The 13,508-nt window shown below is 42.2% G+C and overlaps 1 protein-coding gene across 1 annotated transcript; it reads right to left on the reverse strand.

The window, feature by feature from the left end:
• Positions 1-8: 8 nt before the first annotated feature.
• On the reverse strand, positions 9-12,780 carry LOC101862546 (alpha/beta hydrolase domain-containing protein 17B). The gene is made up of 2 exons (XM_013090193.2): positions 11,682-12,780; positions 9-1,023 (listed from the first exon to the last, which is right to left on the reverse strand). Exons 1-2 carry the CDS (start codon positions 12,326-12,328, stop codon positions 804-806), a joined length of 867 nt encoding a protein of 288 aa, XP_012945647.1. The 5' UTR covers positions 12,329-12,780; the 3' UTR covers positions 9-803.
• Between the last annotated feature and the right edge of the window lie 728 nt (positions 12,781-13,508).

Here is a 13,508-nt window from a genome sequence, read left to right on the forward strand (position 1 = left end):
GTCACCATGTTTCACTAAATGTCACCATGTTTCACTAAATGTCACCATGTTTCACTAAATGTCACCATGTTTCACTAAATGTCACCAAACGTCCCAGCGTGTCACTGTAATCTGTCCCTGCCCACCACATGTCACGATATACCATTATGTTATACGTCAGTATCTGTCCAGACAAGTCAACATTATCACCATCTGTCACCAGTATACGTCACCAGACATAATTCTACATCACTGAACGTCACTATATGTCATGTGTCATTGAACGTCACCAAGCGTCATTTCCCTCCCAACCACAAGTCACTATATGTGCCACATTGCGTCACTACACGTCTGATGTCCCCACACGTCACTACACGTCTGATGTCCCCACGCGTCACTACACGTCTGATGTCCCCACGCGTCACTACACGTCTGATGTCCCCACGTGCCACTACACGTCTGATGTCCCAGCGCGTCACTACACGCGTCACTACACGTCTGATGTCCCCACACGTCACTACACGTCTGATGTCCCCACGCGTCACTAGTGTAGAGCGGAGCGACACGCCAGCGACACGCGTCGCTCACACCACCCTCTCCTCAGGGGCGGCCAGCTGTACAGACACAGAGGCAGGAGCTGCGGCCCCCGGCGTGGAGGGCTGAGGTTGGACCCCCGACTCACCGGCCTCCAGAACCACGTCCAGATCCTCCGTGGCTGTGGGGAGGCTGGCGGGTGGCTCTGGTGGGCTGGTGGGGGTGGGTGGCGGCTCTGCCTGCGCTGTTTGCTCGGACTCTCCCTGAATTCTCTCCCCTGTGTCGGCTAGTCAATTGACGGCCAGCTCCACGTTGATGAACTGCTTGAGTCGCTCGAGATACTGGCCGTAGAGCTCCACGTCGTTGTGGCCCGCGCCCTCCACCCACAGTGGCTCCACGGTCCGCGGGCACCGCTCGTAGATGGTCAGGCCGTGGGTGAAGTCGATCACCTCGTCCTCCGTGCCGTGAATCACCAGCACAGGGGAGGTTATCTTGGGCACTTTGTCGATGCTGAAACAGACACAACAGATATAGATAGATTGATATAATATATAGATATAGATAGATAGATATAATATAGATAGATAGATAGATATAATATATAGATAGATATAATATATAGATATATATATGACCTATCTGCAGGGATGCCAGATGATTTTTGAAAAAAATATCAGAAAATGAGCGGCGCACCACATGTCACCTAACACAAACCTTGTAACGTTCTTCAATGCCCACACAAAAACATCTCTCTTCCCTTCCCTTACAAGTGTATGGGGACTTTGTCTCACAAATTCCAGTAATATTATATCTGTGTTGAGAAGAAGGACCGTATGTCAGTGGCCTTCTTCTTCAGGGATGGGGGGGGGGGTAGAAATGCAAGGAAAATCTATTGAATCTGAAACAAAAGCCTTGTAGTTCCAAAACTCAAAACAAAAACAAACAAACAAATTGGATGGTGAAAAAGAATACAGATCAAAGGAATAATATACCCAGCATGTGCCTTGCTACAGAGAACGACAACAATGATGTGGTCACACCACACTTGTAAGTGGAAAGTTTCCTTTTGACCACACGGATTTCCTTCTCTTTGTTGCCTTGTCTGCTTCGAAAGTGAGTAATTGACAGTGTGGACAACTAGGAGGGGTCAATTCTCACAGGAGGAACCATGCTTCCCAAAAGTATGGACGTCACTCGCGACACTGTGTCGCCCTGCATGTCACTTGCTACAAGATTTTAGACACAAAATCAGTGTAACAACAAAATGTTACAACAAAAAGAGATCTTCCCTCATCTGAAATCAGCTATCTCAAACAGAAGGAATTCTCTTGGCAGGAAGTTAGCTTTACATCGGGTTTAATAAAATACCGGATTGGATTCCAATGAATCAGTAGTTGATAAATAAAAAACTACCATGCCACTTGCTACAGTGTTACAAAAAAAAAGGGGAAATGGTATAGGTTTTAACTCCCCTATCAACACTATTAGGTTATTTAAGAGGCGGGGCCTCCCAGTTTAACGTCCGTCTCCGATAGGACAGAGCCAAGTAAGAAGTTCATGTAAAGTGTCTTTCCCATGGACACAACATCTGACCGAGCTGAGGCTCGAACCCCTGAACCCGCAATCTCACAATTACGAGTCCGGTAACCTAACCACTAGACCACTGACAACCTCACGATTATGAGTCCGGAACCTAACCACTAGACCACTGACAACTTCACGATTACGAGTCCAGTAACCTAACCACTAGACCACTGACAACCTCACGATTACGAGTCCGGTAGCCTAACCACTCGGCTACCGACGCCACAGTGTTAAAACAAATATTTAAAATTTATTTACTGAAGAGATAGGGGATATAAAAAGCATAGCACTTTCATATCCCCCTTCATCATTTAAATATTATAATGAAATAACACTGGTTTTCTGCATGTTTTTGTGGTTCTTAACTTTCTAATGGTGGTTCGAAATATCCTCTGACAACACATGTAGCAAGTGACAAGCAGATTTATTTATTAAAAACAAAAACAAGCCACTGGAATGGGAATTTTTTTTAGATAGAACCATTCATATTTGTTTACTCTTCCATCAAAAGCAATATTTTCATGTAAATTTGCAAAAACTTCCATGTAATCAGGATTTCCAAAGTGCCCCTACAGTAGCCTGAGTCAGAGACTGGTTAGATCTAGGCATACACACTTGTATTGTCAACTTCAACACAGTAGCCTGTGTCAGAGACTGTTTAGATCTAGGCATACATACTTGTATTGTCAACTTCAACACAGTAGCCTGTGTCAGAGACTGGTTACATCTAGCCATACATACTTGTACTGACAACTTCAACACAGTAGCCTGTGTCAGAGACTGGTTACATCTAGCCATACATACTTGTATTGTCAACTTCAACACGCTAAAACCTCGGGGAAAACACCAACTAGACAGACACCCTATTGTTGTACAAGATCTCTTTGCCTATTTTTCTTTTCCCTACAGAACAATCAGCTCTAAAAGGAATCTTTTCTGGTTTTGTTACGTCTTTATTTCTACCACCAGACCTTTGCTCACATATGCACGGGAGGGTGGCATTGGTTGACTGTGTTTATTACACCGATGGGTGGGGCTAAGGGTGGAAGTGGAAGCAAAGGAGATGATCAAACATTTCTGTTTTTAAATGGGTCAAACAGTGGTCCTTTGTATTGCAAGAACTGGAGGCACCAAAGTAAGGTCATTGACGCATGTCACTGTCAGACAGGACAGCAGTCGAGAGCTGTGAAGTTCTGACCACGGCCTACCGACCGCACCAAAATTGAAAGTTGGGCAGGACACTTCCGTGCTTTTATTGCAATAAATTCCCACGGACATCAAGTTTTCCGATTCTCAAGAGAGGGAAAGAAAACATGTGAAAATGTGTAAGAACACTGAGCGCAGTTGTGGCACAAGTGGTCTTAGCGGAACAACGCTGACTGCCTTCTTTTGGCCGCCAACAGTTCAATGATATGTATGTATGTATGTAGTATAGGGTTTTACGGCGCTCGCAACTGCTAACAGTTCAATGACAGCAGCCCACGTCTTCCCCAAAATCAGACACTAGACAGACACACATGACAGATTCACTCAAGGGCCCAACCATCCCCATCAGTCCAGGGTTACTCGACAATACAGTCTTTTAACTAATGCAGCACACACGGCCATATTTTAAATATTTTAAAAGTGTTTTACGGCGCTCGCAACTGCATTAGGTCATACGAGCGCGTGGGACACACTAAACATAGTTTTCAGTTGGTAGGAAAATTTTAATTTTGCCCGGGTGGTGGTCGAAGCCTACTCATATAAATAGATTTTAGATCACCAAGGGATCTTTAACATGCGCAACTTGCACACTGGACCTCCCAAGATTTTCCGTCCTTGTCCGAGAAGGCTAGGTGTAGATCTTTCCTAGGGCCACATTGAAGGGAGGAAGAAATCTGATCCGTATGTACCGGGGTATAACCATATATATATATATATATATATAATACAGGAATCACGGAGAGTTCCAACTCGTCGGGACTGGCCTCGGTAGTGTGTGGGATCTGTGGCTCGAGACATATCTTACAAAGATAATGACGGAAAAAAAAACGGTAGAGCAGGCACAGTTTGACAGGGATGCCAGATTTCGAGTCTTGTGTGTTCGACCAATCCATGGTATAATACTGTAGAAAATATATTTCAGGACCTGATAATCTATATATATATTGATTCACTGCAGGCTAGACTATTACTTACACCAACACAAAATTTTCAGTCTAGGACTAAGACTAAGACTAAGACCACCTTCCATCTTTTGTCACCAAATTCAACTTCAGGTACCACTGTTTCCCATGTTTTTAGTACTATAGGCCTACGCTCTCAGGTACCACTGTTTCCCATGTTTTTAGTACTATAGGCCTACACTCTCAGGTACCACTGTTTCCCATGTTTTTACTATAGGCCTACGCTCTCAGGTACCACTGTTTCCCATGTTTTTACTATAGGCCTACGCACTCAGGTACCACTGTTTCCCATGTTTTTACTATAGGCCTACGCACTCAGGTACCACTGTTTCCCATGTTATTTTACTATAGGCCTACACACTCAGGTACCACTGTTTCCCATGTTATTTTACTATAGGCCTACACATCTTACCCCGGTCACTTTTCTTTAACCCTATCCGTACGTCCTGGGGTCATTTTGTACCCCAGGGGTTGTATTCTTCACGAACATTTTTAGAATACTTCTAGCGCAAAGATCTTTTTGAAACTTTCAGTATTTCTCAAAAAATCATTTTGACAGACAGCAATGCAAAGCGTACGGATCAGATTTAAAAAGAGCATTTCCTCTTTGGAAAGTGGTGGCACAGAGTTCCCCACGTCGTATGGATACGGTAGTAAAACACGACGTACGGATAGGGTTAAGTGGTGGCACAGAGTTCCCCACGTCGTATGGATACAGTAGTAAAACACGACGTACGGATAGGGTTAAGTGGTGGCACAGAGTTCCCCACGTCGTATGGATACGGTAGTAAAACACGACGTACGGATAGGGTTAAGTGGTGGCACAGAGTTCCCCACGTCGTATGGATATGATAGTAAAACACGACGTACGGATAGGGTTAAGTGGTGGCACAGAGTTCCCCACGTCGTATGGATATGATAGTAAAACACGACGTACGGATAGGGTTAAGTGGTGGCACAGAGTTCCCCACGTCGTATGGATACGATAGTAAAACACGACGTACGGATAGGGTTAAGTGGTGGCACAGAGTTCCCCACGTCGTATGGATATGATAGTAAAACACGACGTACGGATAGGGTTAAGTGGTGGCACAGAGTTCCCCACGTCGTATGGATATGATAGTAAAACACGACGTACGGGTAGGGTTAAGTGGTGGCACAGAGTTCCCCACGTCGTATGGATATGATAGTAAAACACGACGTACGGATAGGGTTAAGTGGTGGCACAGAGTTCCCCACGTCGTATGGATATGATAGTAAAACACGACGTACGGGTAGGGTTAAGTGGTGGCACAGAGTTCCCCACGTCGTATGGATATGATAGTAAAACACGACGTACGGATAGGGTTAAACTGTAAAGCCCCAAACCTCTACTTTTCCCTTCAAAACCTCCAAACACCCACAAAAACAACATTAAATGAGTGTCGAAAATCTGCTCGCAGCCCTATTTAAAATTCTGTAAAAAATACACTTCTTTCGAATCCCAAATCCCCTCTGAGTAGATCTACAACAGAACAGAAATCCTGACATCCTCATCAGATCAACAAAAGGGAGTCTCACTCAGCGACAACATGCGGCAACTGTAGCTGGCCGCCTACAGCTCAGGGAAACGGTTATTCCGACTCGAGTCCAATAACAAAAAATTATAAATATTCGGACTTGGACCCAAGTCCAGCATGACGTCACTTCCAACTTCCTGTTATGTAAAGTCCCCCGACGACAGTTATTACATGTAACCTCCTTACACTCAGTTACTAGATCTAGCCTCTCTAAACTGGCCCTCTCTGCATCATTAGGCTAATCTATTAATTATCTACTACTAGGCTGTTGATATGTGTACATTGTTCGTGTTTCGTACCATTTCCGATGAATGTTTTTGTAACCACTGAGTTCAGCACGAGATTAAAGGACTGGTGAGCCCGTGGGTCATTCCCTACTCAGCCGGCAAACGTGCAAGTCGAGTCTGTGCTTTTTGGCGTACATGTTGAGCTAAACGGTATACACGCTCACAAACATAGGCCCAGTAATATAAGTAATCTATACATCATGATCTACTACTGGGCCCAGTAATAAGTAATCTATTCATCATGATCTACTACTGGGCCCAGTAATAAGTAATCTATCAATCATGATCTACTACTAGGCCCAGTAATAAGTAATCTATTAATCATGATCTACTACTGGGCCCAGTAATATAAGTAATCTATACATCATGATCTACTACTGGGCCCAGTAATAAGTAATCTATTCATCATGATCTACTACTGGGCCCAGTAATAAGTAATCTATCAATCACGATCTACTACTAGGCCCAGTAATAAGTAATCTATTAATCATGATCTACTACTGGGCCCAGTAATAAGTAATCTATACATCATGATCTACTACTGGGCCCAGTAATAAGTAATCTATCAATCATGATCTACTACTAGGCCCAGTAATAAGTAATCTAGAACATCATGATCTACTACTGGGCCCAGTAATAAGTAATCTATCAATCATGATCTACTACTGGGCCCAGTAATAAGTAATCTATCAATCATGATCTACTACTAGGCCCAGTAATAAGTAATCTATCAATCATGATCTACTACTGGGCCCAGTAATAAGTAATCTATTAATCATGATCTACTACTGGGCCCAGTAATAAGTAATCTATTCATCCTGATCTACTACTGGGCCCAGTAATAATTAATCTATCAATCATGATCTACTACTGGGCCCAGTAATAAGTAATCTATTAATCATGATCTACTACTGGGCCCAGTAATAAGTAATCTATCAATCATGATCTACTACTAGGCCCAGTAATAAGTAATCTATTAATCATGATCTACTACTGGGCCCAGTAATAAGTAATCTATTCATCCTGATCTACTACTGGGCCCAGTAATAATTAATCTATCAATCATGATCTACTACTGGGCCCAGTAATAAGTAATCTATCAATCATGATCTACTACTAAGCCCAGTAATAAGTAATCTATACATCATGATCTACTACTGGGCCCAGTAATAAGTAATCTATTCATCATGATCTACTACTGGGCCCAGTAATAATTAATCTATCAATCATGATCTACTACTAAGCCCAGTAATAAGTAATCTATCAATCATGATCTACTACTAAGCCCAGTAATAAGTAATCTATACATCATGATCTACTACTGGGCCCAGTAATAAGTAATCTATTCATCATGATCTACTACTGGGCCCAGTAATAATTAATCTATCAATCATGATCTACTACTGGGCCCAGTAATAAGTAATCTATTAATCATGATCTACTACTGGGCCCAGTAATAAGTAATCTATCAATCATGATCTACTACTAGGCCCAGTAATAAGTAATCTATCAATCATGATCTACTACTGGGCCCAGTAATAAGTAATCTATCAATCATGATCTACTACTAGGCCCAGTAATAAGTAATCTATCAATCATGATCTACTACTAAGCCCAGTAATAAGTAATCTATACATCATGATCTACTACTGGGCCCAGTAATAAGTAATCTATTCATCATGATCTACTACTGGGCCCAGTAATAAGTAATCTATCAATCATGATCTACTACTAGGCCCAGTAATAAGTAATCTATCAATCATGATCTACTACTAAGCCCAGTAATAAGTAATCTATACATCATGATCTACTACTGGGCCCAGTAATAAGTAATCTATTCATCATGATCTACTACTGGGCCCAGTAATAAGTAATCTATTCATCATGATCTACTACTGGGCCCAGTAATAATTAATCTATCAATCATGATCTACTACTAAGCCCAGTAATAACTATCAATCATGATCTACTACTGGGCCCAGTAATAAGTAATCTATCAATCATGATCTACTACTGGGCCCAGTAATAAGTAATCTATTAATCATGATCTACTACTAAGCCCAGTAATAACTATCAATCATGATCTACTACTAGGCCCAGTAATAACTATCAATCATGATCTACTACTAGGCCCAGTAATAACTATCAATCATGATCTACTACTAGGCCCAGTAATAAGTAATCTATCAATCATGATCTACTACTGGGCCCAGTAATAAGTAATCTATCAATCATGATCTACTACTGGGCCCAGTAATAAGTAATCTATCAATCATGATCTACTACTGGGCCCAGTAATAAGTAATCTATCAATCATGATCTACTACTGGGCCCAGTAATAAGTAATCTATCAATCATGATCTACTACTGGGCCCAGTAATAAGTAATCTATCAATCATGATCTACTACTGGGCCCAGTAATAAGTAATCTATCAATCAGGATCTACTACTGGGCCCAGTAATAAGTAATCTATCAATCATGATCTACTACTGGGCCCAGTAATAAGTAATCTATCAATCATGATGATCTACTACTGGGCCCAGTAATAATTAATCTATCAATCATGATCTACTACTGGGCCTAGTAAGCCTTAAGAACAACCAAGTTGAGTTGACCTTGCCAGGGGCAAAGTTAAATGTATATATATGTCGACCAATGAGATTGTGCCGACCACGCACTTTCGGCTTGCTGGGGAAGAGGTGTTGGAGAGAGGAAACAGTCGCCCATTTTGTGCCAAATAATTTGTAAAAAAATTATTCAGATAATTACAGAAAACGAAGTGACTATTCAGACTGGAGTCCGATAAGACAAAAATTTTCTTCAGACTCTGAATCGAGTCCAGCATGGCGTCCGTCCCGACTTCCGACCCTTGTTCCTAAATATTTCTAGCATTTGTGAAAAGGAAGTGAGTATTCCAACCCGGGGTAGAAATAATGGCAGCCTTATAAATATTGTCGATAATGAGACATATGAGTTTTAATATCTAGTTCCTTGATCTATCGAAACTGGCCCTCCCTGCATCATTAGCATGGTTGGTATGAACAGAACAACCAAATTGAGTTGACTTTGCCGGGGGGAAAAGTTAATTATGTCAATCAATGAGATTGTGCATAGCGATCACGCACTCTCCGCTTGCTGGGGGAAGAGGCCACGGCTGTCCATTTTGTGCGATGTGATTAAAAAAGAACATTAATTACAGAAAAGAAAACTATAACACACAACAAATTGAAACTAATCGTGAGGAAGGACAAATGGTGGTGTAAGTAATGATGATGCTGTAGTGGTGGTGTAAGTAATGATGATGCTGTAGTGGTGGTGTAAGTAATGATGATGCTGTAGTGGTGGTGGAAGTAATGATGATGCTGTAGTGGTGGTGGAAGTAATGATGATGCTGTTGTGGTGGTAGAAGTAAGGAAGATGCTGTAGTGGTGGTGGAAGTAATGATGATGCTGTAGTGGTGGTGGAAGTAAAGATGATGCTGTAATGGTGGTGGAAGTTATGATGATGCTGTAGTGGTGGTGGAAGTAATGATGATGCTGTAGTGGTGGTGGAAGTAATTATGATGCTGTAGTGGTGGTGGAAGTTATGATGATGCTGTAGTGGTGGTGGAAGTAATGATGATGCTGTAGTGGTGGTGGAAGTTATGATGATGCTGTAGTGGTGGTGGAAAAACCCTGAGTTGTGGGTTCCTGTGTACTTCAGTGCTTCCACCAGCTGAAGCAGAAAAGAAAGGAGAATTCCGCCGGGGGTCTGGGGGCCGCAGAGGACCCCAGCAGGGTCCAGGGACAGAGATTGAAATTTAGTGCTTTTAGAGGGTCGAGAATGGCAATCGGGAGCCTGTCTGAACAGATTGCCAACAGCCCATACTACTACTACCTATTTTTTCACCAAGATTTTGTCTTGTTTGATTTCTTCACCTAGAATCTACATGATATCTTTCCATTGAGCTGGCAATGTTATGTTTAAAGCAGGTTCCCCTTCCATTGCTACTATTTAATTTAATTTAATTAATTTTTCATCGCACCATTGATTAATTAAAGGCAAACCTAGGAATAATGAATAGATATACCTTCACAATACAGTTACCCAGCGTAAACCCTCATTTTCCCGTCTGAATGTCACATGTCACAAACTCGGAACAGCACTTCGATTTATTCTTGAACTTAGTAGTTTTAGGCTGGTTTTAGCACAAATTTCTTTCATCGCAGCCCTTCGTGTTCCCGTGCCGTAGAATCTTCGCATTGATCATTTTTCTAGATCTAGAAGAAATTGTGGCAAACAAGAAGTTTCTTTCTGACAGTAACTTTCTGTCTAAGATCACAAGTCAATTTACTTGAACAATGCGTGCATATTTTCCAGCAGTGGCGACAACCCAAAGATAGACAGACGGAATGAGTGAATGATAGAAAGGAGGAAAGTGGCACAAAAAGTCCGCCAGATTTTCATCAATCTGCAGGTAAAAAATGTACTGCCGACCAACCCGCAATGAATGCATGGATGGGGGGCATAGCGGATTTGGCCGATGGCAGGAAATGCGCAACCAGGCAGGTTTCTATAACACTATTGCTGAGAGAATTACCGTACATATCCGTAACTTAGATACGAAGACGTACGGATCTTTTGCTACGGAATTTTGGTAGTACTATGCTGTCGTAGATTTTTACGGAGGGAGTTAATAATGATGGAGGAACAAGTATGGAACTGGCAGTAAGTACGGATTTCTGTAAAAATACGGAAGAGTGGAAGCACTGACTGCCATCGGGCAAAGAGAGCAGTCTTTAGACTTGTGACACAAGAATTACTGTCCTAGATCTAGTAGGTAATTCTAGAAGTTCTAATTCTGGTTTGACGTAAAACCCCCCGACGACAGATAGAATTAAAACCTCCTTACTGACCTAACACTCACATAACTCACTTAGAAGTTGAGTCCGAATAAATATTTAAAAAAAAAATTTTTTCGACCCGAGTCCGAATAGATAAAACCCATATTTGGACTGTCCAGAGTCCGAATATAAAAAATCTAATCGGGGGTCTGAATAGAGCTGGAAGCTAAACAATCATTAGTCAACGGTTCTGCAGGTTTTTTTTTACTCATGCACCCGTCTCATGTACACGTTTTATGCACTTTTTTTTCAAAGTATTTTGCGCTGAACACGAATATGGCCTTCATTTTTGCCGCAAATCAATAGTTATTGAGTTATTACATGTTTGAAAATAAATAGTAAAATTTGACTTGATAAAGATTTTAAAATTGGGGGTTTCGGGGGGATGCCCCCCTGACCTAAAAAGAATCTGGGGGGGTTTCAGTTCAGGGGGAATGATTTTATGTTTTGTCAATTAGGATTGAAAACAATTGTTTTGCAATGGTTTTTTTAGTGGCCATACGTGTGTTCTACAGCAAAAATTAGGGCAGTTTAGCCCGCAAATCAATGCATCTGTGTGTGGGTGCATAAGTAAAAATTTACCGTTCTGCGAACTGATCTGGGAAATAAAGCTTAAAACCATCAATGGTTCTGCGAACTGATCTGGGAAATAAAGCTTAAAACCATCAATGGTTCTGCGAACTGACCTGGGAAATGGATCAAAGAACCAGGTTCTCTTTGTTTCTGGAAAGGCAACTCTCATCCCAGACATCAAGGGAGAATGCAGAATCACAGCTCCGACTTCATACCGTGAAGCAAGGTCTATTGTCGATACAGTTCCTATACTCTGCCCGTACAGGATAATGTTCTGAGGACTGATTCCATATCTTGTTCTCAAGGCTTGCCAAGCTGCATCAATGTCTGCATAGATATTTTTTTCCGAAGGCTTTCCACCACTGGCCCCATACCCTGAGTAATCAAAACTAAATATGTTACAGTTTATTCGAGAACCCAACCCAATGTAAAAACTGCTCATCTGACCTAAATCAACAGCATTTCCATGACTGAACAATATTGTGAACTTGGCATTGGGAGTGCATCTGGCAAACATACACACGATTCGATTGTGCTTGCTGGTCCGAGTGTAGAAGACCTCTATATTGTCTAGCTCTCTTTGACTGTACTGCCACTCAGCACGCTCCGTCAGGTGTAGGCTGTAGCGAGAGCCTGTCTCATCTGATATGAGATCATACGTCTTTTCGGGAGGCAGGAATGCAAGTTTAGCAGCAATTCTTGATGGACACGGCGGGCAACAGAAAAGGCAACAAAGCTCGCTGAACGACAACCCGTTCATGATGCTCTGGGAATGGAGACAAATGTAGGAAGCAGAAGGAAATAAAATCAAGGTCGTGGAATCTCCATTCACTTAATACAGAGTATAAAAGCTGCCGTGGGAATGAGCAAGAAATAATTAACAGACGGTCACCAAAACAACTGTTCCATTCAGAACACTTCCTTCTCTTGGTGAATGTTGTGTGCCATCAACACCATTCCATGACGTCATGCCGGAAGTGGGGGCGGTGGGTAAGCCCTCCAATCGAAAACTGCGACCGGAATTTTGCCCACAACAATTAAATAGATATTGTCAGTTTTTAAAAATTTCCCTTGTCTTGAAAGTTAAAATGAGCAGTCACGAACACCTTTTCTATGGTCGTGTGTGTTTCCTGGATACACTGTGTTACGTTCTTGGATGTACACACATGATACACTGTGCATGCGGAGCCTAACGTCTTCTATTTTGTTCTTCGGAACGAGGCTGGCTGCCGCAAAACTAAGGGATGTAACCGACGAAAAACCTGTCGTTGCAATTCTGTCGCTAACCTCCCTTCTTCAATGGAAGAGGTGTAGATGGAAAAGATCGAAGAATGATATAATAGAGTCTATATATAATATTTTTTATTCGGTACATTTATAGAAATTTGTACTGGAGTAAAAACACTGCTGTAAAAATTAAAGGAAAATACAGCGATATCAGCAGGTTGAAAGAAGAGTGCTGTAAAAGTATGCGTGATGTCACCAGCTCTCTCTATAGGCCTGTACCATAGATGGAAGGGGGTAACTCTATGGCCCGTACCATAGATGGAAGGGGGTAACTCTATGGCCCGTACCATAGATGTAAGGGGGTAACTCTATGGCCTGTACCATAGATGGAAGTGGGTAACTCTATGGCCCGTACCATAGATGGAAGGGGGTAACTCTATGGCACGTACCATAGATAGAAGGGGGTAACTCTATGGCCTGCACCATAGATGGAAGGGGGTAACTCTATGGCCCGTACCATAGATAGAAGGGGGTAACTCTATGGCCTGCACCATAGATGGAAGGGGGTAACTCTATGGCCTGTACCATAGATAGAAGGGGGTAACTCTATGGCCCGTACCATAGATAGAAGGGGGTAACTCTATGGCCTGTACCATAGATGGAAGGGGGTAACTCTATGGCCCGTACCATAGATGGAAGGGGGTAACTCTATG

This window comes from Aplysia californica, unplaced genomic scaffold (genome assembly GCF_000002075.1).
Source record: "Aplysia californica isolate F4 #8 unplaced genomic scaffold, AplCal3.0 scaffold01171, whole genome shotgun sequence".
NCBI lineage: Eukaryota > Metazoa > Mollusca > Gastropoda > Aplysiida > Aplysiidae > Aplysia > Aplysia californica.